General features: G+C 34.8%; 7 protein-coding genes across 14 annotated transcripts; 3 read left to right on the top strand and 4 right to left on the bottom strand.

The window, feature by feature from the left end:
* The first annotated feature begins 107 nt into the window (after nucleotides 1-107).
* Hcs (holocarboxylase synthetase-like protein) lies at nucleotides 108-5,158 on the top strand. The gene is made up of 17 exons (XM_065346392.1): nucleotides 108-601; nucleotides 677-804; nucleotides 874-1,038; nucleotides 1,115-1,268; nucleotides 1,340-1,429; nucleotides 1,502-1,628; nucleotides 1,699-1,947; nucleotides 2,016-2,243; nucleotides 2,313-2,642; nucleotides 2,717-2,882; nucleotides 2,948-3,112; nucleotides 3,177-3,359; nucleotides 3,439-3,571; nucleotides 3,653-3,813; nucleotides 3,885-3,999; nucleotides 4,068-4,281; nucleotides 4,547-5,158. Exons 1-17 carry the CDS (start codon nucleotides 454-456, stop codon nucleotides 4,716-4,718), a joined length of 2,928 nt encoding a protein of 975 aa, XP_065202464.1. The 5' UTR covers nucleotides 108-453; the 3' UTR covers nucleotides 4,719-5,158.
* A 94-nt stretch (nucleotides 5,159-5,252) lies between these two features.
* Nucleotides 5,253-8,560, bottom strand: LOC135832874 (mediator of RNA polymerase II transcription subunit 15-like). Its single transcript, XM_065346394.1, has 13 exons — nucleotides 8,307-8,560; nucleotides 8,136-8,223; nucleotides 7,873-7,924; nucleotides 7,638-7,805; nucleotides 7,520-7,575; nucleotides 7,058-7,450; nucleotides 6,846-6,988; nucleotides 6,677-6,774; nucleotides 6,422-6,598; nucleotides 6,223-6,347; nucleotides 6,007-6,143; nucleotides 5,838-5,940; nucleotides 5,253-5,764 (listed from the first exon to the last, which is right to left on the bottom strand). Exons 1-13 carry the CDS (start codon nucleotides 8,372-8,374, stop codon nucleotides 5,429-5,431), a joined length of 1,944 nt encoding a protein of 647 aa, XP_065202466.1. The 5' UTR covers nucleotides 8,375-8,560; the 3' UTR covers nucleotides 5,253-5,428.
* A 677-nt stretch (nucleotides 8,561-9,237) lies between these two features.
* On the bottom strand, nucleotides 9,238-11,181 carry LOC135832882 (mediator of RNA polymerase II transcription subunit 15-like). Of its 6 annotated transcripts, none has more exons than XM_065346406.1 (6): nucleotides 10,938-11,181; nucleotides 10,747-10,834; nucleotides 10,252-10,559; nucleotides 10,073-10,160; nucleotides 9,854-9,924; nucleotides 9,238-9,784 (listed from the first exon to the last, which is right to left on the bottom strand). In XM_065346406.1, the coding sequence occupies exons 1-5, from the start codon at nucleotides 11,012-11,014 to the stop codon at nucleotides 9,862-9,864; spliced, it is 624 nt and encodes a 207-aa protein (XP_065202478.1). In that variant the 5' UTR covers nucleotides 11,015-11,181; the 3' UTR covers nucleotides 9,238-9,784; nucleotides 9,854-9,861. The 6 variants fall into 6 exon arrangements, with proteins under 6 accessions (XP_065202478.1, XP_065202480.1, XP_065202479.1 ...); XM_065346408.1 differs by having other exon boundaries at nucleotides 9,238-9,770; XM_065346407.1 differs by having other exon boundaries at nucleotides 9,858-9,924.
* A 567-nt stretch (nucleotides 11,182-11,748) lies between these two features.
* LOC135832885 (mediator of RNA polymerase II transcription subunit 15-like) lies at nucleotides 11,749-12,997 on the bottom strand. The gene is made up of 4 exons (XM_065346414.1): nucleotides 12,776-12,997; nucleotides 12,613-12,700; nucleotides 12,381-12,432; nucleotides 11,749-12,307 (listed from the first exon to the last, which is right to left on the bottom strand). Exons 1-4 carry the CDS (start codon nucleotides 12,838-12,840, stop codon nucleotides 12,225-12,227), a joined length of 288 nt encoding a protein of 95 aa, XP_065202486.1. The 5' UTR covers nucleotides 12,841-12,997; the 3' UTR covers nucleotides 11,749-12,224.
* Nucleotides 12,998-14,153: 1,156 nt separating this feature from the next.
* On the bottom strand, nucleotides 14,154-16,183 carry Vha26 (V-type proton ATPase subunit Vha26). Its single transcript, XM_065346402.1, has 4 exons — nucleotides 16,024-16,183; nucleotides 15,476-15,651; nucleotides 15,241-15,409; nucleotides 14,154-15,176 (listed from the first exon to the last, which is right to left on the bottom strand). The coding sequence occupies exons 1-4, from the start codon at nucleotides 16,054-16,056 to the stop codon at nucleotides 14,874-14,876; spliced, it is 681 nt and encodes a 226-aa protein (XP_065202474.1). The 5' UTR covers nucleotides 16,057-16,183; the 3' UTR covers nucleotides 14,154-14,873.
* A 1,150-nt stretch (nucleotides 16,184-17,333) lies between these two features.
* On the top strand, nucleotides 17,334-19,705 carry LOC135832877 (mitochondrial glutamate carrier 1-like). Its single transcript, XM_065346399.1, has 9 exons — nucleotides 17,334-17,633; nucleotides 17,728-17,775; nucleotides 17,859-17,993; nucleotides 18,320-18,375; nucleotides 18,449-18,542; nucleotides 18,619-18,755; nucleotides 18,950-19,135; nucleotides 19,204-19,360; nucleotides 19,434-19,705. The coding sequence occupies exons 1-9, from the start codon at nucleotides 17,617-17,619 to the stop codon at nucleotides 19,573-19,575; spliced, it is 972 nt and encodes a 323-aa protein (XP_065202471.1). The 5' UTR covers nucleotides 17,334-17,616; the 3' UTR covers nucleotides 19,576-19,705.
* A 550-nt stretch (nucleotides 19,706-20,255) lies between these two features.
* Nucleotides 20,256-25,623, top strand: Rga (Regena). Of its 3 annotated transcripts, none has more exons than XM_065346397.1 (7): nucleotides 20,256-20,387; nucleotides 21,129-21,399; nucleotides 21,547-21,788; nucleotides 21,864-22,193; nucleotides 24,338-24,599; nucleotides 24,711-24,818; nucleotides 24,931-25,623. In XM_065346397.1, the coding sequence occupies exons 2-7, from the start codon at nucleotides 21,140-21,142 to the stop codon at nucleotides 25,145-25,147; spliced, it is 1,419 nt and encodes a 472-aa protein (XP_065202469.1). In that variant the 5' UTR covers nucleotides 20,256-20,387; nucleotides 21,129-21,139; the 3' UTR covers nucleotides 25,148-25,623. The 3 variants fall into 3 exon arrangements, with proteins under 3 accessions (XP_065202469.1, XP_065202468.1, XP_065202467.1); XM_065346396.1 differs by having other exon boundaries at nucleotides 20,293-20,452; XM_065346395.1 differs by lacking the exon at nucleotides 20,256-20,387 and adding an exon at nucleotides 20,481-20,914.
* The last annotated feature ends 141 nt before the right edge of the window (nucleotides 25,624-25,764 follow it).

Below are 25,764 nucleotides of genomic sequence, written 5' to 3'. Positions count from 1 at the left end.
CGTTTGCGGTTAATTTCGTTTATGTTCGGCCTTTTTCGGGATTTCTTATTACTTTGAAAAACTAAAGAAACGAAAGTGAGTCGGCATTCCACTTTTTTTTGAAGCCTAGAGACGTAGAGACCATCATATGAGTAAATTTATGGCGTTGAATATGCGTTGAATAGTGTTGTAAGTTGATAATTGATTAATCCTTGTGCACGGTCATTATCATCGCCATGTATAGGTTAATCGAGTGATTTACAGCTCAATTGATGCAACTGCAGCTCAATGGAAGAAAAATTCGCTTAGTTTGGCATCAGTTGACTTTTCCAGTTTAGTTATTCGTCGCCGATAGACCATCGAATAAGCCGCAAAATGAGAAACAATACTGAAGTTATTCAATTCCAATAAACCTTTCGGTAACCTAGTTTCGAAGGAGATATAGACAATTTTGTAGTAAGCCAAACTTTCAAAATGTTGTTGACATTTTACTATTTGACGAGCACTTGCATCCAGTCATGGCGAATAAATTCATTGAAGAAGACATTTGTCAATATTTTTAACAAAAATGCTTCCATCGTTCTTTACAAAGAAAGAGAATTACTTGAAGGAGAATACGCAGGTAATATTTCCCTGTACTGCAGAAATAACTTCGTGTTACCGACCTTTTGATGTTCAACATATGTTTTCATTTCAGGTTGTGATTCTCTGGGGTCGTATATTAGAGGAGCTACTTCGGAATATTGTTCCAATAAAAAAGACGCTCATGTTTTGGATTTATGGAGTTATAAATACGGAAAAAGAGGATGTTCTGTCTTCCCTGCGGTATGTTTCATTTTACGCAGCATCTCGTTCAATATTTATAAATTCTGATCAAACTGATTTCTGTTACAGCAATCGGTAAATATCACTAATTGGATCAACATTCCTAGCAAAAGCACTTTTTTCCCGATACGGTTGCAATCTGAGAAAATATCCTTAAGCAGTCACACTATTTGGATTCTCCTGGAAGCAAGTTTCTTGCAAAATGAGATTTCTGAAAGTAAAGTTATTTGTGAGGTACGTTATTATCATCCTACAAAGTACATTCTGTTTTCAGTTAATTAATTTTATAATGCTGTCTTTTTTTTCTTAGTTGGAAAATTATGGCATTCCAAAAGCGTGGACCGCCAAAGATTACTTTGCGTTGGTTATGGAGACTGATATCGAACACTTGGTCAAATTTGGCAGTAGTTTCATGACGAATGAATTATGTTTAAATAATTTAATGGAAATTATTCGATTAGAAAGTAAATTTGATTCATTTATCGAAATTATCAATATTTTGATCAATTCCTATAATCGTTGTGTATATTTCCAGCTGTAAGCGTGTATGGTACTCCTTGCTCTTTATTGCATTCCGACCGAATTCCTATTCTTATTTATTCGTTGAATTCTTCGAATACTAAAAGTGAGTCTGACATATTTTGAGGTTGATTGTATTTTGTATTACTTTCATCATTAATCTCATCTATTTGCGCAGGTAAACAAGAAAAAAATACAGACGATGTTGATCTGAAAACTTTTCACATCGAGATGCTTCGCAAAATTGCCAAAAATGCTGAAGAACTACAACAGTCTTCTGATACATATAAAGATCTCGATTACCCGTCAGTATTTCGAAAATATTCACCTAATGAAACCGTCGATTCGTATATAACGATGCGTTCTTATTTTCAGTCCGATCACTATCACGAAAATTGACCATTCGAAAACCGAATTGCGTAAATCAAAAAATAAATCAGGAGTTTGTGATCGAACCGATTCGAAAAATTCCAAGCAAGGGATTTCTAGAAGCTGTAGCGAAGATACTTCAGCTAGTTTAGCAGTTCAAACCGGCAGCACGATTTGTTCTCTCAGTGCAACTAGTCAATACAGCACTGATACAGTAATCATTGAAGATCCCATGGATACAGCGGTATTCAACAGGTATGGTGATAGATACATATTAATGAAGATGGAATCTAAATGCCTTAATTTTTCGTTAATAATTTCAGTGTCGATGATTTAACGGAAAGTTTGGATTGGCGAACAAATTCGCATTCATCGCTGCATACTTCGGCTGCTTCTTCAATAGCTGGATCTTGTCGGAGATTATCTACACCGGTGAGTCATCGTGGTGAGCAAAAAACTGGCAAACCGCCGACCATTTTACTATTTAGCGAAAGTCCTTCCAGCGTTGGAAATATTAAGAACACTTTGAAGACCATTTTACAAAAACATAAGTAAGAAAGAATCTTATAGACTTTTGTCGGTAATTACCACAATTGTATTATTTCTAAACTTTTATACAGGTACACAATATATTCGTTACCTTTGAACGACATGCTGAAATCTTTATGGATCGAACAAGCCTATCTTGTAGTACTCTGTGGCAATGTTCCTCTTTCGTTAAAACCGCTATTGTTGAAGTATTTGTTGAATAATGGAGGCAGATTGCTGTGTCTTTGCTCAGATCTACTGGGAGTGTTTTTGCCAACGTTTAAAACAGCAGAAGTGCGACCAGATGAAGTAGTCAGCTTCTCGTACGGTCAATGGAATCACATCACTTTACTGCATCACATATTCTGTTATCAGCCTTCGCCTAAATCTTCTAAATTCTCAATGGATGAGTCGCCCTCCAAGTAAATTCATTTTTGTCAATATCTTATTATATTATCGAACTACAGTTTTATTTTTGGTATCCTTCTATCAACAGCAACACGGCTTTTGCCAATACTCCGTCTACCGTTGAATTACGCGATACTAATTCAAAGCCTCATACTTTGCAAGTAAAAGTACTAGCCGCCGAAGAAACCTGGCAAACTCCCACTTTGTTGCTTGCCACAAGTACAGAAGGTGGTGGAAAAGCTTTATTCTCGCAGGTAATTTTTTCCATCTTGAATTGTATTTTCTTTAGAACATTCTGTTCAATAATGGAATTTTGTAGGTCCATTTGGAAGTAGATCCTCGTCCAGATTCCGATGTAAAATACAATTCATCTATGAGATTATCCCTATTGACCGATTTGTTATCGAATTACCTGGATTTAGAGTGTACTTCATCCCAAGATACGTTGAAATATACTCCGGCATATTTCCTAGGACGACACGAAGTGAGCATTTTCGATCAAGTTTTTCGTAACTCGAATATTTTGGCTCACTTTACCATTTGTGCAGAAAAAATTAGAATTCTTGAAGACCATCGCTGCTCATCTTAAACCAGAGAATACTTTAGCAATGAAAAACATAACACTGAAATTTTGTGGTAAAGGAGCTTCTTCGTTGGAAGCAAATGAACGTTTTCTGCCTGTCAAGTTGTACGATTGTCCGCAAAACTTTTCCACCGTCGAATATTTCGAGGTAATTTGCATTTTCGTAGATCATTACTCGAGTAAAAAATCATACCGGTCAACTTCTCAACGTGGATTATTTTTTATAGAACTTGAAAACCGAACAAATCGGTCGTCTTGTAATTTACTCTGAAATAATGACGTCATCTTTGGACATTCTAACGGGACCGACGCTAGATCATGGATTTGTGGCCGTTTCTAGGCAGCAAACTCAAGGGATCGGTAAATAATATTTATCGAAGAACTGAAAAAATTATACTGTCTGTTTTTGTATAATTTTCATGGAATATTTCAAATTATTAGGACGTGGTGGTAACGCATGGATCAGTCCAGATGGATGTGCTATGTTTTCATTACAACTACACATTCCTTTGAAGAGTACTTTAGGTCAAAAGCTCTCTCTTCTACAACATATCGTAGGTTTATCTGTCGTTTCGGCCGTTTGCTCTGAACCTGGTTACGAGGTACGATACAAATGTTAATTTTATATTTTCGCGGATGAAAAATAGAATTGCACCGCATTTTTACTTTTCAGAATTTGGATTTAGCCTTGAAATGGCCTAACGATATTTATGCCGGAAATAATGCAAAAATTGGTGGTCTAATGGTCGTCACTTCTATTTCCAATGACATCGCCGTTTGCAATATAGGTGAATATAGAAGTATTATATAATTCTTTTTAATTAGAATTCCGGTAATAAATGTATTTTTTGATCAGGTTGCGGCGTGAATTTGAACAACAATATGCCTACAACTTGTATAAACGAAATGATTACCGAAATGAGCAAAAGCACTAATAAGAAAATACCCACTCTGTCGGCTGAAAAGTATTTTGCCATTGTTTTCAATAAACTGGAATCGTTGCTGGATACAATTGAGAAAAAAAATCTTGACATTGTGTTCGATCTGTACTACAAATATTGGCTGCATAAGTAAGTTCTTCTACAAAACACACAATATGTCTGAAAGTCATCTTTGGTCTACGTCAATAATGTTTAATTGGCGGATAAAATCAATTTAACGGCTTCCTTTAGTGGTTTTTTAGGATTTCAGTTCCATCTACAGTATGTCCAGAAAAATCGCTGAGCTATTACTGTAGATGGGACTGGCCTTGATGATGACTCATCAGACAAATCTATTCCTTTGAAAATCCAACTTCACTCGATGATTTGTACTTCATTTTATGACATTTTACAGCCTATCTGAAGTAAAAATAGTCAAACCAAATGGCAATATGCAAACCGCTACCATAATTGGTCTAGACGATTATGGATTTTTGAAAGTACGTGGCGAAAAAGGGGATATATTTTCGGTTCATCCGGATGGAAATAGTTTCGATATGTTGCAAGGATTGATAGCTCCGAAATAGCGTTTTAATCAAGTCGCCATTTGTTATAATTGTTATCGGGCGCATTCCATATTACATTTATTTTATTGATACTGGATCTCGTGTGTGGCCTAACAGTGTAAGCTGTCCAACGGATCAACTTTCATTATCGTTTTTTAAATTTTCTTTCCGAAAGAATCAAATTATTTTAACGATATCATGCTAGTCATTAGTAATTTTTAATTTACTTATTGGTTAATGTTTCATTTTCTTTTTTTTTTCGTTTCGTTCCCACCTTTCTGTTAAAGTTGTTTTAATAATTTTTTAACGTTATTTTTATCGTTTCGTTGCTATGATAGTAAGTAGGAGGTTGTGTTTTGTTTTTATTTTACTTCCAAAGTTTTTTGCTTAGCGTTAAATTGCTGTGTGATTTATTTAAACGTTTTTTCTTCGTTTTTATTAAATTATAAATTTGAAACGTACTGATGTTTTGTATTTTACCGGCATAATTCCAAGAAAACACTTCAATTCTTATCTAAGGTCATTCAACTATTTCAACTCGATTAAAAAAGACGATTTCCCACAAAAAATGAAGAGAAATTTTATTCCAAAATAACAATTCTTATTAAAATATATAAAACCGTTTAATAATACATCTTGAACGATTGGAAAAGAACAAACATTTTGGGAAACGCTCAATAGATAGGTATCATATTATATAATTTGATTTATTCGTATCTTCGATACCTCGTTCATGAGGTAATAAGTAAAGGCGTCATGCCGACCTCCGATATCCGATCGGCCGAGCATGTCTCCCTGACGCTCATCTCCCAACTATCTAATAGTTGCGATACGGTAAATCGAGCCGGAAGTTTAGATATACGCGCCTGCAAAGCGTCTTGAATCATTTGCAAGAAACTCGTAGCACCGTATTCGTAATCAGACATGTTGCACTTTGGCGAACTGGCTGGATAATCAGCTGGAATGGTTATCTGCACCGGAGGTATACACGGTAAGTGTCTATCATCCAACCAACACGTTAAATGAACCGCTTTCGAACTGTTCTGTTGGACAGGATCGAGAGAAACCTGAGAAATGCAAATGTATTAGATGTAGCCGAGTAATCGGTTATAGGTGAAAAAATTCCAGAGATAGACTTACTTTAAATCTGTTATCTAAACGAGCCACTTCGCCTTGAAGTACTTCTGGAATATCAGTGCTCGGTTCTTCGATATGTTTCCTTTTTAAAGGTCGAGGTAAGTTCCTAGACGAAAAGAAACGATGTAGAATTTTGTAAAACGATTGAGATGCAGAATGTACGGATATTTACTTCAGTGGTTTTCCATTCAAAGTGCTCATTATCGGTTCGAAAGTTCTTTGCAATGTGTGGTTTGGATTCGGACTCTGTAAAGCTGCGCTGATCGCCTCAATTAAAGGATGTTGCTCTTTCAACTGAGTTTCTGGTTGCTACAATAGAAAAGAATACGTCTAGATTAGACACGCGTATAGTAATGTGAATTTTGCAATCGATCGAAACATTACTCACGTTTATTTTAATATCTAATTTTTCCAATACGACTTCGCATTTAAGTAAAGTCTCCATGGTTATTCTTTGGCCTGGCGAAGATAAGATTTCCAAGAGCTTTTTCATCTTACCCATTTTTTCGCTGTCTGTACAATAAGAAATAATAAGAATAAATGAAAGTAACGCTTATTATTGAAAAAAATACACGATTTCAACGAACCTCCGTTTCCAAGACGAGATATCATTTTTCTAAGAGGTTCGATGTAACGACTGAGCTGCTTTACTTTATCTCGATATGCTTGTTCGTCGTTACTGCAAGGACTAGGGGTAGGCTGAGATAGATTACCGGGTGTATTCAAATTGATGTTACTGTTTGGTGAAGGTGCCATACCAGGACCTAATTATAAAAAGTTGATCAATTTATTTTGCAAAAAACACATTGAAAAAAATATAATACGAAGACAATAGAAATTACCAGACTGTCTCATCATAGTATTAACCATACCACTCGGAGTTGGCATCTGTGCAGTGTTTGGCGACGGCACTAAAGCAGGAGAAGGAACCATACCGCCGCTGCAAAGTAAAAGATTATTCAGTCACTTAGAATCACTTCAGTTAGCTAAATCTTACGAATCTCTACATACACAGGATTCATCCCAACCGGTGAAGGCTGCGGTGGAGGGGTATTTTGACGAATAAACTGATTAGGCACCGGGCACCGAGATTGAATATAAGCTACATTTGGTACATTTCCTTGACCTGGCATCATCATTCCGTCAGGAACCATCTAAAAACATCATCATTTCAGTATAAATTCTAACAAATTTCAAAGAATCGATATGAAACTTGAATTTACCTTTCTTGGACCGCCTAAATGGTTCATTTGTCCAGGAACATTCATTTGACCAGGTGCCATACCATTTGGCATAGGAGAAGGTACTTGTTGACCCATCGGTGAATTCATCACGTTACCCATTTGCCCCGGTAAAGGTCCACTCATCGAGTTACCCATTTGACCAGACATGGCCATTTGATTAGGCATACCTCCTGCGCCAGCCATTGGTCCACTCATTGAATTTGCATTAACCATTTGCCCAGGACCAGTGATCGTAACATTTGCGACGGGAGAATTGACAGATGTATTCATTTGATTAGCCATAGATATATTCACTTGATTAGGCATCGGACCACCGGGAATTTGTCCTTGGATCACCGGACCCATAGGCCCCATTTGACCCATGACACCGGGCTGCAATGTAAGGTATTAATATAAGGATCAAGGCTTTCATCAAACACGCACATATATATAATTACTTACTTGCATTCCAACTCTATTAGCTTGTAAAGAAGGTCTCTGATTCAATGTTTGTAGCACTAAAATAAACGTTTTTTACAATAAAGTAAACAACACCAGAGCACAAAATAAGAATACTTACAACTGGTAGCGTGCATTTGTTGATTACCCTGTTGCGGTATTAAATTCATCATTTGATTATTGCCGCCTTGATGAGCCATTGCTCGTAATGCATTCATGGGATCTTGCGTCGGTGGTCCTACTGGCTGCTGTGGTTGACCGACCATTTGACCTCCTCTTTTATTCGAATCTACACGAAATCATTAAAATCTTACCAATTCTAGAATAATCTCTACGACAGCTATCATCGTACTTACTCATTTCCCTAACGTGTAATATTAATCTTGCCACGAAGCTTAAATATTCATCCTGGAAATGGAAAGAAAACCCGGTATTAAATATTTAAAAATTACCCTCATTCAATTTTCATAAAATGTAATTATCTAGTGAAACACTGCTTATTTCTCATTATGAGATATTGAATCATTCAAGAAAGAACCGTTATAAAAAACGTATGAAACAATTTTAGTGTTGAAAATTGAATGCAAATGTGCAATTACGTTTGTAGGAGAAAATTTACCTTGGTATTCGCTTTTAGGTATACGTGATTTTCCATTTCGCCGCTTGTCTTACTGGTTGGCATGCCGGATTTTTGGATCGCTTCTTCGCTGTTTTATCGGAAAGATAAACCGATGAATCATATGCGATAATGACAGATTTAATTATAAGTTAAATTAAACGAAATACTTACATTTTTTGTACAACGTTACTTCTAAATGCAGGAGTTCTCCAGCTGTTTTCATCTACGGCTTGATTCATTTTGGATTTTTATCGTGTACTCCGGATGAAATTGAAACTGAAACGAAGTATTTTATGGATATCTGATTTTACTTACACGATATCAATTCATTACATTACTCTTACATTACAGCATTCGTAATTTAATTAAAATTATAGAACCCTGCCAAAGTTCATGTCTATTCAAAACAAAACAACAATACAATCATGGGTCGGACGGAGTAGGGAGAAGGGTCTGCCTGAAGCTATTTCGCACATTTTTTTAAACAGATTTTTCTGAGGAGGTGTCAAATTGTTGCTTGGAATTTTGATTGAACTTGAAGTTTGAGTTCAAAAAAAACAACTGAGCGTGAGCTGAAACACTGATACTTTTCTCAGACATCAGTACACCTACACGTACAGCTTGTGTGCAGCTTTTCATCACTTCTCAACTTTCTTTGCGTTGAAATGGAATGAAATCAGAATGTGAAATAATATAAAATTCCTTTCTCAGATAGATTAATCATTTGTGAAAAGATAAAGAATAAGTACCTGGGTACTTAATGATCCATCCATTTTGCTCACACAAATATGGTACATACATAACAAGTACAGCAATGTTCATATGTAGTTACATATTAGTTATTCGGCCTATTCTTCAAAGTCCAAAGGCATAGGTGCTAAGACTAACCAACAGTGTGCAGTGTATTTTTAAAATGATTATGCAATCTCTCCCATTTAAATAGTATAGTCTATAGTCTGAATGTTCAAGTAGGTATTATATGAATAGAACACACTGGTGACTTCATTTTATAGGTAATACGTTCAAATTAAGCGTTGTTATTTGCACATTTCTGATTTTCAATACAGTGCATATTGCACTTATGTCATAAAAAGTCTAAACATCAATATTAGAAAATTCTTATTGCACAATTACAAAGTGGATGAATTACAAATACATCGTATAAAAAAGTATATAAACCTACCTAAATAATCCAAGATTAGAATGATATATGTAGAAAATAGATATAATAATAATAGTAGCAATCGGTTATCATACGTAGGTACTTATAGAACATTCATTACAATATTTTCAACAAATGGGAACTCACTTTACCCACTTGAACGACTACGCATATACGAGTAAAATACCTATAAATAATACGAAGTCGAACACAATATCTTTGCAATAATTTCGCCAAATTTCTGTCTTACTAGTTTAATGAACGAATAAAATAAAATATAAAAAATTTATATGCTATACATATTACTTAATTCAAACACCAAAGAATTTCCCGCTTGGCTCATTTATATGAAGATGTAAGCGATCATTTGTCTAGGTCCAGTGAAAATTGATCAATGTATCAATTTAATTAGCAGTAGCAGCCACTTGGAGATTTTTTGTGTTTAACCAACAATTCGACTCTTTCATTTCGATCTTTCTACAAGAAACTAAGGTGTTTATAATAATTCAACCAATCTAAATTAATCCTCGGTATATCAACTAGACGGTATACTCACTTACACGGTCATTTCATGCTCATATCCTTGAAGAATGATACCATTCTGTCAATGGAACTCAAATATTCATCCTAACAATTGAAAAAATGCTTTTATTAAACATTTAATTAGACATCACCTTATTCGTATTGATATAAGTTTCATAAAATGTAATAATCGTATAGAAAATCATTGAAAAATAGTGAATTATTGCGAAAAATTTAGTATTGATTTATTTACCCTGGTTTTCGCTTTTTGGTAAAGATGATTTTCCATTTCGCCGGGAGTAGTATAAGGTGGCATGCCGAACATTTGGATTGCATTTCCGCTGCATTATTGTGAAGGTAAATTTGATGAATTAGATATAGATCACTACAGATTTCATTATGAATGAAATTACGATGAAGTGCAATACTCACATTTTTTGTACCATATCACTTCTACAAGTAGGATCTACACTAGTAATTTCATCTTCCACAGGATTCATTGCGTTATTTGCAGGAATAAGGAAACCATTTGTATACCCATAACCAGGAGCATGGATTTGTTCATTACCCTGTTGCACAAAGAAATGCGTCATTTGATTATTTCCGTCTTGTTGAGCCATTGCTTGTGTTACATTCATAGAATTCTTCGTCGGTGGTGTTACAGTCTGCTGTGGTTGATTCGTCTTATTCATTTCCCTGACGTGCAGTATTATTCTAGCGACGAAAGACAAATATTCATCCTAACAACACAGAGAAAATTGGTATCATATTCCTCTCATTTGGGTTTCTTCCAACCAATGTAATAATCCGGTAAAATGGAATTCAATTATCGAAAAAATTATTACGCATTTAGGAAACGCATGGAACAATTTCGGTATTGAAAACTGAATGCAAGTGTGCAACTTGTGTTCGCATGAGAAAATTTACCTTGGTTTTCGCTTTTTGGTATACGTGATTTTCCAATTCGCCGCTTGTTTTACTGGTTGGCATGCCGGATTTTCGGATTGTCTCTTCACTATCGAACAGAATAGATAAGATGATGGATACGTAATAAATGATAATGGTAGCAGATTTAATATTTCAAATGTCAAATGATAGTAAATGCTTTAAGTACTTACATTTTCTGTGTGACATTACTTCTAAAAGCAGGAGTTCTCCAGCTATTATCGACTGCAACGGGATCAGCAGGATTCATTATGTAAAATCAATTGTTTATTCAAATTTTAGAACAAAATATTATACAAAAGAATTTACCTATTAAATAATTCTCTCATTCAATTTTTTTTCATATTTTTCATTATCATTTTTTTGAAAGGAAGATAAAGAAGCACCGCTACCATCTCCTGCTCCAGACGGTAGATGGATGGGTGATGATGGTGAGGGAAGAGGAAGACGGAAGAGTTAACATGATGCTGCTATTTTGTACAGTTTTAGAGGCATTATTCGGAGGAGGTGTAAATTTCGATTTCGTGTTTTTACATTTACAGTAAAATAATATGCTGAAGGTTGTTGATGAAAAATCAATGAGAATGAATAAATGCAAAGGTAATTTTGACCCTCCGGTGATACCTAGGTACTAGATAGTAGGGACACAGTATTCACGCAGGTACACGATACACGTACACTGTAACTAAAATTGATGTTGCAGACTGCAATTTTCAAATTTGTAAACCTCATGCAAAATTTGAAAACAGCTGTCGGTTAATTTTTATGAGTGGAACAAAACATAAACCAGGTAGTTCAATTTCCCTAGGCCTATTCGATGTATGCAGTCATTGAGTCAAATTAAAATACCTATTGAGTTGAATTTCAAAATCGAGATCCGAGTGACTTTCTGATTAATTACCTTCATATTTTCAATTTTCATGAATTATTTCGATAAAATATTGTACCTATACTTACTATAGTTGAAATTATTAAACACTGACATGACTTCATCAATTCTATAATTTCAATAACATTATTTTACCCCGGAAACAAATACATTTTCCATTTCAGATTTCAAATGTCGGACGTTGCGTTTACGTACGTGTTTGCAACAAAAAAAGTCTTGGAGTAGTAAAATTAGAAAATTACTATTGCACGGTTACACTTTTACAGAGTTAATCAACAATAGATAGCTTAAAATTGCGTACCTATCAAGTTACTCTAGTCTAATCTCTAAAATTGAATACACGTACTTTTAAAAATAATTATGGTATTGACCAACCTACTACTCTATACCTAATTGAAAACACGCTTATTTCTCTAAATAAATACCTTATAAACATAAAATACAAAAAATATCATAAAGTCAATCACATTTGCAATAAGTTAACATAATTTCTTGCGATTTCAATGAATGAAAAAAAAATATATGAAAGATTCACTTTGACGAAAAGTTACGTTAAACACGAAAAGGTTAATTATTCCTCACTAGGTTCATTTACTAAATTATCTTGAAAAATTGGTCCTCCTGCAGCTTCCATTTGATCTCTTCGATTTGAACCTATTTAAAATTATAAATATAAAGTAATGATATTCAGCTACTCTTACTATTTCGTATTTTGAATAATACGAACCCATTTCTCCTAGATGTAGTATCAGTCTTGCAACGTAATATAAGTACTCATCCTGCAAGTAAAGAAAGATGTCACATTATGCTCTAAATGTTACATATTTTCATAGCAAATAACTATGCGAGATGGTACTCTAATTTTGTGAAAAAGCTATGTAAGTATCATTTTCAGTCTTGAACAGTGACGGCAAAATTCAACAGAAGAAAAAATTATAGCCTAAATTGTGTAGGCTTACTTTGGTGTTCGCTCTTTGGTACAGATGATTTTCCATTTCCATACTAGTTTTATTCGTTGATATACCGGATTTAAGGATTTCTTCTTCACTGTTGTGTGCAAAAATGCATTAATTAATCACCAATCGATAAATACAATGGCTAGAATTGTAATGTATTGCTTACATCTTCCGAACGATATGAATTCTAAAGAGAGTTGTTCTCCAGCTATTTTCTTCGGTAATATTCATATTTTTCAAGTGATGATAATTTCTTTCACTAAAAATCAAAATTCTGAACTTGGTATAACTAGAATTATATAACAAATATTAAAAAATATCACCACCAAACTAAAAAGTTTGATTTTCTTCACCTCACCCACCAAACAAAATCCAAAACAACAATCAAGAAACAAATCGAAACACAATCATACGGCAGTGTTACCAGGGTTCACCACAGTTTATTCGCTACCGGAGGTTCAATAATGAGGGCCACTGACCAGCCGCAGGCGAGCAGTTTTTGGGATACGTGTCCAACATTTCCGATCGAAACCATTAATCATAAACCTTATTTCATTTCCGATTCAATGGAAACAAATTGGAATTGAAAAATAAATTTCAAGCGCCAAGCATCAGAGTTGGCGCGATTCCTCGGTTCGTCAGAATCGGATTCCTGAATTACGATTCCCATACCTGAGAGAATCGGGATTCTCCACTCTCGATTCTTTCACAGAGTGAATCCGGTTCTGAATCCGATTCTTTAGCGGTTCTCGATTCCCTCCGATTCCGATTCCCAAATACTAATTTTTTTCAACTTCAGGACTTGACAAATGAATTTTAAATGAAATCAGTAATTTCCCCAACTAGGTATATGATCATTTTTCATGTTCTATTCTTTCGTTTGTGGCTGTGAGTAGGGAATTGCAGAGAATCGCGAGGGCGCGATTCTCCATTAAAGAGAATCCGATTCTTGCATTGCGCGATTCTTTCACTGCATAGAATCACTGATTTGCAATATTATCACACAACAGCCAATCTTTAAAAAAATGTCACCAGTCTCAAACTACAAAATGCAAATGCATCACTAAAAGCCATTAAAAACAGTGCATTTTACTGTTTCAACACGTGAATAATACCTGCAAGGAATCGCAGGGAATCGAGAAGGTGCGATTCTCTATAAAAGGGAATCGGATTCCTGCGTTTTCCGATTCTTTCGACTTGAAGAACCGCGATTCGAATCCGATTCGAATCGTGAGAATCGGATTCTTTCTCGATTCTTTCGCGCGATTCGAATCGCGCCAACTCTGCCAAGCATACGTTGTCAATTCAACCATTAGACTCCCTGCTGACAAATTCACCATCTCTATTCCGTCATAGGATTAGAATAATAATACAAAAAACTAGATAAATGATGGTTTTAGTACTGAACACGATTCCAAAATTTTAATTATGTTCAGTTTCGCTTTCATGATCCTAATTTTGTAGTAGCCTTCTGTTCGCCTGACCAATGCAATGCCTATACCCACCAACACAGTTCTCAATTAGAAATCCTCACCACAACACAATTCAACAGTAAAACTTGTTTAATGAAATATGATTTTCAGCAAACATAAAGTCCTATTATTGCACAGCTTAACAAGATCAAATAATAATTCTTCATATAATGAATCTGCTTATTTAACTTTCAAATTTCTATTTTAATACCTAACAAATATACTGAGATGAGCGAACGCTCGATATTTCAACTAAAATCATAACAAGTAATATTTTTAAAATGATAAAATACAAAAATTAACAATTTTTCACATTTACTCCATCATCGTAATTAATTTCATGTATATGTGAATAACAACGCGCACTTATTTTCAAAATATGATTTTAATTTAAAATAGGTAATATGTGAAACATTATGATACAATGAAGACTTCGAACAAGACAAATATTGGATTTCCTCGTTTAATAAACAACGAATACAATAGTAATGTAGAACGTTCGAAGAAATCATATTTTAAAAATAACTAAATAAGCTATTTAACGCTATAAGATAAGTTTACAATGTCTTATGACTAAAAACTAGGTTACGTATGTCACACATATTTTTTGAATATTGTTTTTCATTATTTTTGGTAACTTACAATTATGAAAAATTGATGAACGGAAAGTATGAAAATATACATGGAATTTTGGTTTATAGTAGCCAAACGAATTGAAAATAATGAATAAAGAAATCGAAAGAAGATATAGCAAAGGCGGAATGTGAATCTAAAATGATACCAATTTCGCGATTAGTCGTTGAATTTACGATTAGGGTTACGACCGAATAATGCGATTCTTATTTCTGGAATTAGCTGCGAGGCGATCAATTCAAGTCTAGCTTCAAGAGTATTGTTGATTTTTATCTTTCCTTTTTGCGCCAATAAGTCGATACCTCCGCAAGTTTCAGCAGATAAAAATGTATCAGAATCGATTTTTATATTGACTTCTTTACCGGAGGTTTTCTTGTAATCTTCAATTACCGTACTAAGAACACCTTCAACGATGCTTTGATCTTTTTCACGGATACGGAGCAAGACGTTGTTTTCCAATAACTAAGTTAGAAGGGAAGATTAATATACGTAATGCACTAAAGGATGACGAACAATTTCAACGTACTTGTAAAAGCCCTTGGACAATCAATTTTCGTAGTACTTCTCTATAACTGTCTTCATCTTTCGTAATTTGTCCCAAACGACGTCTAGCTTCATCCAATACATCGCGAACGTAATCTTCACGAACTTTCAAAGCTTTCAGACGAGCTTGATTCAACATATTCGAAGATTGTCTACAACATTCAAGATTAGCGATACTCTACCATCACTCAGGAACCGATATTAATACGCTAACTTACATTTTCTTTTGTAATTCAACTTGTTTTTCCTTGCGTTCGTAATATTCCATGATTTTCAATCGTTGATTCTGAACCAGCCGACCTTTTTCCAAATTAAATTCCTCCTCCGCTTTAGCGTCGATTTCTTCAGCTTTCTCGTTGGCCTCTTGCTCTATGAAGGCCATCATATGCTTGATCTGCATTGTAAACAAACAACATGAATCAAATTAAAAGTACATTCAAGAAAAGACTTAATGAATAGCAACCAAGAGCTAAATATGAGACGGATGAAGAATAACATTGGATTGCGAAGAAGACGAGTCCACTCTGACACACCCAACCCCATATTTACTCGAGTGTTTCAGGTAAATATTGGTTAACGGTATCTTTTAAACAGAAATTACTATTGATACATTCTTGAGGTGAAAATATCGAGGAATCTGCTTTGAGATAATGAGGTGCCCTGAACCGATATTCAATAGGGTAAAAGGAAAGAAGTAAGATACAAGGGACACCAATGGCATGGTCATACTCAGAAGCATAAATATGATTAACTTGGTATGTCAAACCTGTTTTTGAACGTCAGCGTCGCTTAGAGCCATTTTGGATTATTTTAAGTCACAAATTTGACGAAATAACAATACTTTTCACTTAATTTTTTCACGAAAGACCCAACCCAATCTTAAACCTTCAATTTTCAAAATAGCTTCTTGATAGCAATCAGGTTGACATTACAGAAAATATTTTTTAAAAATAGCTAAAAATGTGGGTAAAGAAGTGTTGACCTGTTGACAACGTGCAGTTTCCGTTTGCAACAGTGTTGTGCGTAACGATATTTTTTTTCGTTCCGTTATTTCGTTACGTTACAAAATTAGCATTTTTTTCGTTACGTTTTTTCGTTACAGTACTTGTAACGAAAAAAATGCTGTAACGGTATTTTTCGTTACACCGGTACTTGAACTTTTTCGTTACGTTATTTTCGTTATTTCCGTTACGATTTTTTCGTTACAGAAACGTTTTTTCAACGTAGAATTGATGATATTTTCAAAGAAAAATGCATTTGTAACGAAAAATTGTAACAGAAATGGCTAAAATAACGGAACCAAAAGGTTTAAATACCAGTGTAACGAAAAAAATACCGTTACATTTTTTCGTTACAGATATAATCATGATACAATTACGTTTATTAAAAAGGGAATTTTTGAAAAAGTCAAGCTTGGAACTCTTGGAAGGTAAAAAATCTCATTTTTTGACTCAACTTGAAAATATTGTAACTAAAAAAATAACAAAAAAGGTAACAGAATTTTTTCGTTTTTCGTTACGTTACATCAAGAAAAATATTGTTACGTTACGTTTCAGTTACACAACATCACATGATCAAAATAACGTTTTCGTTACAGTTCCGTTACCTGTAACGAAAAAAATTTCGTTATTTTCGTTTTTCGTTACAGTTACTGTTACGGGACGCCAACACTGGTTTGCAAAAACTAAAAGTTCACGTTCGTGGAGTCTCCATAAACTATTGAATTTAATATTCATTTTATTCATTTTTTGAGTTAAAAAATGAGAACTCGTTTTATTTTATCGCGTTTTCGAAAACCGAATTCCGGACGAGTCCGCAAAAAGTTTGCGTTCGGCCGCTCGCGAAGTGCGAAAGAGTCGCGAACTTTGCCAACACTGAGATAAAGCTAGGTATTGGGTAAAGTAGTAGGTAAGATAATAAAAAAAATGAAAATTTGTTGGTAATTTTCAAGAATAATTGGTAATTTTGTGACATTTTACGATAATTACGATAAGGGGGTTTGAGCTTTTCCCATACGAAAAGCTGAAAAAACATCAATCAGCTGATCGTAAATAAACTTTCAAAAGATCCACAAGAATGAAAATTTATTTCAAGGTTTTTCCTAAAAAATTTCAGGGATCTTTGAAAGTTCAAGTTTCAACATCGTGCCAGTGGATATCTGGGCGTGAGCGGGAAATTAAAATTATGAATTGTGGCCTGTGAGCTTGACATTTTTCATTTGCGTTGTGTTGGTAGTTTCCCCCATTTAGAACTCGAGAAATCAAGTCTTTGATTGAAATTCCCCCTTCTTTATTTTATAATAAACAGAATGAAGGTTTTCTAAAGTATATAATAGCGATTAATGTATTAAAGCACTAAAATGGCAACCACACAAGTGTAAGTACATCATTCTTTCATTAAATACGAATGTATAGATATATTTTTAAAACGATTTTCTAATGTGTTTTACGTGTTTTACCTATGTATATAGCGCACAAGGAAATGTCGTTTCTTCGTCCACCACTCCTAAACAATTCTCGTAAGTGATACAAAAATATATTGGTTTGAGTCATATTCTGACTATAATTTGATAATTGATTCGAGAAATCAACTAATTTACAGACTTGTACCTAAAATCGTCAACGGAGGAATCGCAGGTGTAATCGGTGTATCAGTCGTCTTTCCTCTCGATTTAGTAAAAACCCGATTGCAGAGTCAGCAAATTGGACCAAATGGGGAACGTATGTACAATTCAATGTGAGTAATTTCTTGTAGCTGTTGCCTGAATTTTATTATTTCACATGCATTTAATTTTGAAATTGAAATTTTATTGGAATAATTTCAACTTGAATGTGCTTCATATTTTTTTCTCACTTATGACAGACTGATTGACACTTGACATAGCAAATGAAGCATATCTACATTATGATAATATTACATTAAGTACTTAATGTTATCTATTCAAATACTTCGTTTCATAAATTATTCTTGATAAAGATTACGTTTTAGCTACCTATCGGTTTTGTACGTACCAGTCAATTTACACTGATAAAAAAATTGAATAATGAATATTTTCTTTTCAGGTTGGACTGTTTTCGAAAAACATACAGAGCTGAGGGTTATTTTGGGATGTACAAAGGTCTGTTTATCTGTAACAGCGGAGAATATCCTTAAAGTTGTCATCTTTTCTAAAAACGTTTTTATTTTTTTAGGCTCTGCTGTAAATATTCTGTTGATTACTCCTGAAAAGGCGATTAAGTTGGCTGCAAATGATTTTTTTAGATATCACTTAACTACTGAACCAGGGTTAGGACATGCCCATTCCAATTCTTACCAATTCATGAGATATACGAAATTACAATAATTCTGCTTTGTATCGCAGGAAACCTCTACCATTAATCAGGGAAATGATCGCCGGGGCTAGTGCAGGTTTCTGTCAAATTGTCATCACAACACCCATGGAGTTATTAAAAATACAAATGCAAGACGCTGGTCGTGTTGCTGCGCAAGCTAAACTAGGTTGGATGGTAAAGCCTATGCAGTGCTCAAGCGTTCGCTTTCTTTTTTATAATAATCGGCTTTATTTTTAACACATTTTCATTATTTTATTTTCAGTTGCATTGTGTTTGTACAGCTTGAGCTCTTAATGAATACGCTTTCATAGCTGACATTTGATCATGTTCAAATCATCTTTAAATATTTTGCGTTTACAGAAGGAAAAACTGTACCTAAAATATCGGCCACATCACTAACATTAGATTTGATTCGTACCAAAGGCATATTAGGTTTGTATAAAGGCGCTGCTGCTACCATGTTCAGAGATGTATCATTTTCAATCATATATTTCCCACTGTTTGCCCGGTTAAATTCTCTCGGTCCAAGGAAAAGTGATGGCTCGGGTAAATAATTATTATATATAGGATCGTATCGATTTCACGAATGTCAACTGATCAAAAATGATGTGTAGGTGAAGCTGTGTTATGGTGTTCTTTTTTGTCGGGATGTACTTCGGGATCTCTTGCGGCGCTTTTGGTTAATCCGATTGATGTTGTAAAAACTCGTTTACAAGCTATTAAGAAAGCAGAAGGAGAAGCTAGTTATAACGGCGTTGCTGATGCATTTACGTGAGTTTTTTTTTTCGTAATTGGGTACTTCTATGTTGAATATTTAAATTTTAATTTAATTTTGAATTCGCAGCAAAATTTTGAAAAATGAAGGAGTTACTGCGTTTTTCAAAGGCGGAGCATGTCGTATGATCGTAATCGCACCTCTTTTCGGTATCGCTCAAATGGTCTATTTCCTCGGTGTAGCCGAAAAACTTCTCGGTTATAACAAATAGCCCGTCACCTGATGCATTTTGATGATTTTTTTCCAGTGGAATTTTCACGTTACCAAAAACTTTTTAATTTTGGTTCAATATTGTTTATTTATTGATCAAATTATTTAATAAAACCCAGTTGTTTTTGAAATCGTGTGTTATTGAAACCATGCCGATGTCGATGTGTTTACGAAATTATCGAAGGCCATCGCCATCGGAAGTTTTACAATTTATTGTGCAAGTAGGCAATTCTATTTCCAACAGTGCTCGATTTTCTAAAATAGCGAGTACAATAATCAGTTCTATGTGAAAGGGGTAAATTTTTCATAAAGTTCGGGAAATTAAATCATAGGAGCTTTTGCCGAACTTTCATTCATGCTTCATCCAAGTTTTCCAACAAAATGTGCTGAAGTTGCAGTTTTTTGACTTTATGGTGTGGAATTTAAGCATAATCACGTAAATTTAGGTTTAGTAGGTATCTGTGAATTCGTGCTGTGTATTGGATTTATTCCGATGAAAATCGCTTTTAAAAGAAATATTGAACATTAATCCATTTGAAGTAGAAATGATGAATGAAATAAAATTAATATTTTTTCCGTAAATGGTGAAAAACGTGAAAAAAACTGTGAAACAGCTACCTACTTATTGTTCGAATTTTGAGGTCTATAATCGATGACGTCACTGTTTAGTGACATAAAATCGATGCTGATAATAAAATTTGTTAGCTGGAATTTGCTGTTTGTAGAGTAGAACTTTACAAAAAGATGTCTAAAGTTGTTTTTGCGTTAAATAATTTTCATTTCGAAAAAGAAAACTTTGTCAGTTTACTAATGGTAAAGTGTAATATTTGTTTTTCAAACGTAGATAGTTGTAAAATATGCATACTTTACCAATCAAGGTATTATTTTTGTTGTTTATACGTTTCACTCGGTCAATAATTATGTTAGAATTTCGCTGTAAATAATATGGCTGGTCTGTTATTGTTCTTATAGGTTATGAAAATTTTAAAGGAAGTAATTAAAAGTTTTTTAAAATTCTCGTAGTTTGGTGCGTTTTGAAGTGATATTTTTTGAAAATTGCGCGTGTTAGTTATCATTTTTAAGTTGTATAATCGGCGTGAAAATTGTACGGCCAACAATCGCGTAGTGTTGTAGATATTTAAGAGGTCAACATTTTCGCGTTTATAATGTTGATTTATTTAGTATAATTTCGATAATTAAACCATCGTTGATAGTAATCGAGTTCGAAACAAACGTTGGTACGCTCACTGGATGGGTTATAATTCGAACGAATTCGATCGGAGGTTTTGTATGATAAAAAACGTTAACAATTAACATGGTACATGCTAATTATAATTATGGTATGTACATTATATTGCCTTATCACTGCGTTTAGTTTTCCTTTATTGTATTATCAGGCCTATTTGAAAATTTATTTCCACTAAAAAACAGTTTTTATAGAACTAGAGATAACAGATCAGCATTTCGGTGTTTTATGCTTAGGTATCGTAGTGAAGTATCGCGCATAGGTTACAGGTTACATTACTACAATGTGTTTGTTTTTTTGATTTTCAGGTATTAAGGATATGGCAAATTTAAATTTTCAACAACCGCCCCGCAGTATTACAAGTCAAACCTTGTCCAGAAACGCATTTACTTCCTCTTCTTTATCTGGTCATGTTACTCCTACATCAAATATGTTTCCAACGAATTCCTTCACTCCACAGCAGTTATCACCCAGTAGAAACAACGTACAACCAATGGGTAGCAGAAATTTATTCAACCAGCAACGATCATTTTCGGAAAGAAGATCAGTGCAGTCAGTCGGCTCAGTTATCCAAGATTGGTTAGTAGTACTCTAGTACTTATGCGATCAAGTACTATTAAGTGATATCGTTGCATATTTACTACGCATTTAATCGGCTGTGTTATTGATAATCATTTATTACGTATGAACAATTAACGACGATGCGTTGTTTGTTTCGTTTTTCAGGAATGCCAATTCGGTTGGCGGTATGGGAGGCATGGGCCCGAATAGATCATCATATGGTTCTCAAAATTCTGTTAATAGCTTGCAATCCGTGTTCAACCCTACTAATAGTAATGGTTTGGTTAATAGTAGTAATAACTCACCTCCTTTACTTGATTTATCTGAATTCCCATCGCTTACCAGTCGAGGGCAGAACGACACGCTGCCGCAAGCGAACGCAACAATGCCAGGAAAACAGCCTTACGGTAAAAATACTGTACAAACTGTCACTTCTGCGATCAACTACAAAGCAGACTGTAACGGATTACCTTTGATTCTAGTCGGCATGGTGAAAGCTCCGACATCCGAATCAAGCGAGTTTACCATGAGTAACGAAGACTTTCCAGCATTACCGGGCACTCAGCCGACGATAGTATCAGAAAATTCGTCCACCACCCCATCGGCGTCGGTTTCTGGAAGTTCCTCATCACTTAGTAGTGATAATAAACTTACGAACCACGATAGCAATTCCCAGTCAGAACAAGTTTTATCTTCCAACAATAGGATAGGTAGCGTTTCTGCTGCTCCCGGTGCTGAGAAACATCAACAGCAGCTGTTACAACAGCATGGTTTGCATCAAAGTAAAAAAGGCATTCAAACGTTTCCCGAAGGTATATATCATTCGTTGGTTTCATCTACTTAACCATACGTTCTTTTTTTTCTTCGCAAAGATCTTCTGTTTTTGAATATATTTTGCTTACTTTCGTATAACTTGTCTGCGAGTTCATTGTTCGTAAGATCCGAGAGGAATTCTAGTCTCCATGTCCCAGGTGGGATATTCCTGTCATAGAATCGGCCTGAATTCCGGATGCTCATTTTGCTTTGTGCGTCATTTTTCGATTTGTCTTTGTTTAGTAGTCTAGAATCGCGCTTATTTTGTCTACGTTGTTGTGTTGTTTTCAAATTACCGAACTGATTGTTTTGTCGAACAATTCTGGATTTTGTTCACGTTGATAATGTCCGTTCTGAAGAAAAGTTTGAAATTTTCCCGTCATCTTCGTTGAGTTGAGATTTTGTCTCAGAGTGATCAAACTCTCAACTCGTGGAATCCGTTCATTCATTTGGCTTCATGTTGCCATTTCATCGTCAGATTCGGAATTTGATATGCGTCAATGAGCGAGAGAAGGAGGTCGGTTTTATATTCGTCTATAGGTCATTTTTACGTATCTACGAGATATTTTTTCAAATGAAGCGATCTACGCCAAAATAGTAAACAACATACGTTTGTAATTCGCTGTGTAAAACAACTCAGGTTATGATAGCATAAAACGAGGGTATCTGAGACATGATTGGAGACACCACGATAAGTGCAAGGTTGACCTTGAAACGACAAAAAAATCATCGTCCGTGAAGAAAAAACCGTCCCAGAGTCAAGGTCAAGGGAATTGTATTTAGGGAAGCGACCTCGCGCATATTTTTTGGTCTCAGCTTTATTTAATTTTCATTTATCGATATTTTTATGGCTTTCCCCCTTACCGCAGCCTTGTGTGTGTGTGCGTATTGTGTACGAATGTGTTTCATTGTTGAATTATCTATCTAGATGTGTTTATGTTTAGTTTTTCGGTTTCGAGAGTTTTATCGAATCATGTTTTCATCGTTTTGGTTTATTTTTAAGGTTGTAAGAGGTACTTCTGGTGTTGATTGACTATCGTTTGGGATTTCTTTCGCCTTCAAAAGACGAGCTGGAAAGATTATTTAATATTTTTGTGATCTTGAGAAGATGTTTTTAATACGTTTTTCAGAATTCTCATGAAAAATGGTCTGACGTAAATGCGACGATCTGTAATGGGAGCAATTTCGTCATCCAATTCCCTCAATATGTATTTCAGAACATTGTCATATTAAAAACGTTACAAAAAAACAAAATTAATGGTGAAAAACAGAAACGCACGTCATTCAAAACCCATTTCGAATTTTTCATTCGATTAGTTCGATTAATTTGTTAAACGTAGCGTATTTTTCAGTTGGGATGGCTTATACCATTCAAATGAGCGGGCTTTCTTTTTTCTTTGTACATAATACTTGTTGGTGAAATGAAAATCCTGGTTTTAAACGTTCATTTTTGTCAAGTTGTAGATTTTCGGTCTCTGCTCATTTCATGTCTTTTTTTTTTTTTTTTAGGCTGCAACAGTTGAAAAATATATGATGTTATTACACGTTTTTCTTCGTTCACCTCTCTTCTCCCCCCCCCCCCCCCGCTGAAAATGTTTGACCTTTCGGGACTAAATTTCGCCGTTTTTCACCACTAAATTTTTAGCATGATTTCGATTGCGACCATTATTTTCAAATTTTTTCCAGGGAGATAGAAATGTGATTAGAATTACTGAACATTTTCGTAATTCGATCATTCCTTGGTCCTTGATCTGGTAACTGATCTAGGAGACGTGTGATAATCATTGTGGGTGTTAATCTAATTCAGTTCGTCGGGTGAAGTCATGTTTCGTGTGAATTCCGTTCTGATATTTTACGAATGGATGAGGATGAGAGGTTATCACTTATCAGGTGATGGAAAACGCATCTTTGGCCTATATTACGATTGAATAAATTTCACGGGAAATATAGTTCTTCTTATCTCGCAACAAGTACATCAATATGAAATGTGTAACGCTTAAAAGCAGTAATCTCTTTTGCTAGGTTTAAAAATAACGTGTTAAAAGTCACGTAGTTTAACGACTAAACGATATGTTGACTCGAGTTGTTTTTGTTTTTCGATATGAAATATGAGATTAATTTACGATTGTCATTTTGTACGCAGGTAAAGTCACAAATATTCCGCCAACAATGGTTAAAGATCAATTCGGTATGGTTGGGCTTCTAACATTCATCAGGGCAGCCGAAACGGATCCAAATCTTGTATCGCTGGCTCTCGGTCAAGATTTAACGACATTGGGACTTAATCTGAATTCTCCAGACAATTTATATCCTACGTTCGGCGGTCCATGGTCAGATGCGCCGTGCAGATCGCAAGATCTCGATTACAACGTTCCACCCGAGTATCTTGTTAACCATGGCATTAGGTTCGTACCCTACGAGTGAATATTTCTACACTACTCCTATTTCCGGAACGGAATCGGAGGTGTGAATATGAGAAATTAAGATTCTAAAGTAAAGCTTCGTTTTGTTCGCAGGGATAAGTTAGCACAAGTTAAACTAACGAGGTACAAAGAAGATCTTTTGTTTTATTTGTTTTATAATTATACCGGAGATGTAATACAGCTTGTAGCTGCTTCTGAATTGTAAGTACTGCGACGAAAGAATTGCTGAATCTCAATCGAGCATTTTTATTAACATAACCGATGCATTGGACTTGATCTTGTCCGGTGCGTTTTTCTTTTGCCACCTTCACAGGTATAATAGAGAATGGCGATATCATACGGAGGAGAAAGTTTGGATTACACCGGCCCCCGGGTTAGGGGTCGTAGAGAAAACGTCTACGTACGAAAGGGGTACTTATTATTTCTTCGATACGACCAGTTGGAGAAAAGTGGCGAAAGAATTCCATTTGGAATACAGTAAATTAGAAAACCGACCCACCGTACCTCCAACCGGATACTCTTACGTATGACCTTTGGCCTGCTGCTCCCCCTCCCCTCCTCTCGATCCTTGTGCCCCATTCTCCTCCCACTTAATTTATTAAGATATAATTTTTTTGTACAATAACGCGCGTGCGCGCTCGCTCGCCCTGTGTGGCCTCCCGGAGGCCTGTCTCAACGGTATCTCATTTAATTAATGATTAATAATTTCATGTCCAAATTTGGTACAAATGGTAATTTGATAGTTTTAAAATTCTTTTTTATAATAAAATTGTTAAGAAAAGAAAAAAAAAGTGAAAAATATGAACGACAAAAAACCTCGAAAGAACAGAAAAATCAATGTGAGACTTACCATTCTTTCCTCTTTTTTTTAGGGTATATTATTTGTTTTATGTTATTGTAAAATTAAAAATTATATTATTATGATTAATAACTGTTTTGTTATTTTTTATAACGCAGTTTTTCTACGTACAATGTATACATACATATATCGTTTTCTATTTTTGTCTTTCTGTGTATTATTTTATTATGTGTTGTACGACTCGCGACGGTATAAGTTGAACAAATGTGCGTAGTTTGATTTTCTTCTTCGTTTATTTATTTATTTTTTTTAAAATGTTGTAGAAGAGCAAATATACGATTCGATGTA

This window comes from Planococcus citri, chromosome 1 (genome assembly GCF_950023065.1).
Source record: "Planococcus citri chromosome 1, ihPlaCitr1.1, whole genome shotgun sequence".
NCBI classification, from domain to species: Eukaryota; Metazoa; Arthropoda; class Insecta; order Hemiptera; family Pseudococcidae; genus Planococcus; species Planococcus citri.
The sequence above is the reverse complement of the archived record's forward strand: the minus strand, read 5'-3'. Positions and strand labels throughout refer to the sequence as shown.

Coding starts and splice junctions, on each gene's coding strand:
- Hcs (XM_065346392.1), top strand. CDS start 454: ATGTTGTTGACATTTTACTATTTGACGAGCACTTGCATCCAGTCATGG. Junction 1,039..1,114: donor AAAGTAAAGTTATTTGTGAG/GTACGTTATTAT, acceptor TTTTTTTCTTAG/TTGGAAAATTATGGCATTCC. Junction 3,814..3,884: donor GCTCTGAACCTGGTTACGAG/GTACGATACAAA, acceptor TTTACTTTTCAG/AATTTGGATTTAGCCTTGAA.
- LOC135832874 (XM_065346394.1), bottom strand. CDS start 8,374: ATGAATCAAGCCGTAGATGAAAACAGCTGGAGAACTCCTGCATTTAGA. Junction 7,925..8,135: donor ACCTAAAAGCGAATACCAAG/GTAAATTTTCTC, acceptor TTCCATTTCCAG/GATGAATATTTAAGCTTCGT. Junction 6,599..6,676: donor TACTATGATGAGACAGTCTG/GTAATTTCTATT, acceptor TTTTATAATTAG/GTCCTGGTATGGCACCTTCA.
- LOC135832882 (XM_065346406.1), bottom strand. CDS start 11,014: ATGAATCCTGCTGATCCCGTTGCAGTCGATAATAGCTGGAGAACTCCT. Junction 10,835..10,937: donor AGTAATGTCACACAGAAAAT/GTAAGTACTTAA, acceptor TCTGTTCGATAG/TGAAGAGACAATCCGAAAAT. Junction 10,161..10,251: donor AGTGATATGGTACAAAAAAT/GTGAGTATTGCA, acceptor ACAATAATGCAG/CGGAAATGCAATCCAAATGT.
- LOC135832885 (XM_065346414.1), bottom strand. CDS start 12,840: ATGAATATTACCGAAGAAAATAGCTGGAGAACAACTCTCTTTAGAATT. Junction 12,433..12,612: donor ACCAAAGAGCGAACACCAAA/GTAAGCCTACAC, acceptor CTTTACTTGCAG/GATGAGTACTTATATTACGT. Junction 12,308..12,380: donor ACTACATCTAGGAGAAATGG/GTTCGTATTATT, acceptor AATTTTAAATAG/GTTCAAATCGAAGAGATCAA.
- Vha26 (XM_065346402.1), bottom strand. CDS start 16,056: ATGGCTCTAAGCGACGCTGACGTTCAAAAACAG. Junction 15,410..15,475: donor GTTGAATTACAAAAGAAAAT/GTAAGTTAGCGT, acceptor TGAATGTTGTAG/ACAATCTTCGAATATGTTGA. Junction 15,177..15,240: donor TTGTCCAAGGGCTTTTACAA/GTACGTTGAAAT, acceptor CTTCTAACTTAG/TTATTGGAAAACAACGTCTT.
- LOC135832877 (XM_065346399.1), top strand. Junction 17,776..17,858: donor ACCACTCCTAAACAATTCTC/GTAAGTGATACA, acceptor ACTAATTTACAG/ACTTGTACCTAAAATCGTCA. Junction 19,136..19,203: donor AAGGAAAAGTGATGGCTCGG/GTAAATAATTAT, acceptor AATGATGTGTAG/GTGAAGCTGTGTTATGGTGT.
- Rga (XM_065346395.1), top strand. CDS start 20,890: ATGGTACATGCTAATTATAATTATG. Junction 21,400..21,546: donor GGCTCAGTTATCCAAGATTG/GTTAGTAGTACT, acceptor TTCGTTTTTCAG/GAATGCCAATTCGGTTGGCG. Junction 24,819..24,930: donor CTTGTAGCTGCTTCTGAATT/GTAAGTACTGCG, acceptor CCACCTTCACAG/GTATAATAGAGAATGGCGAT.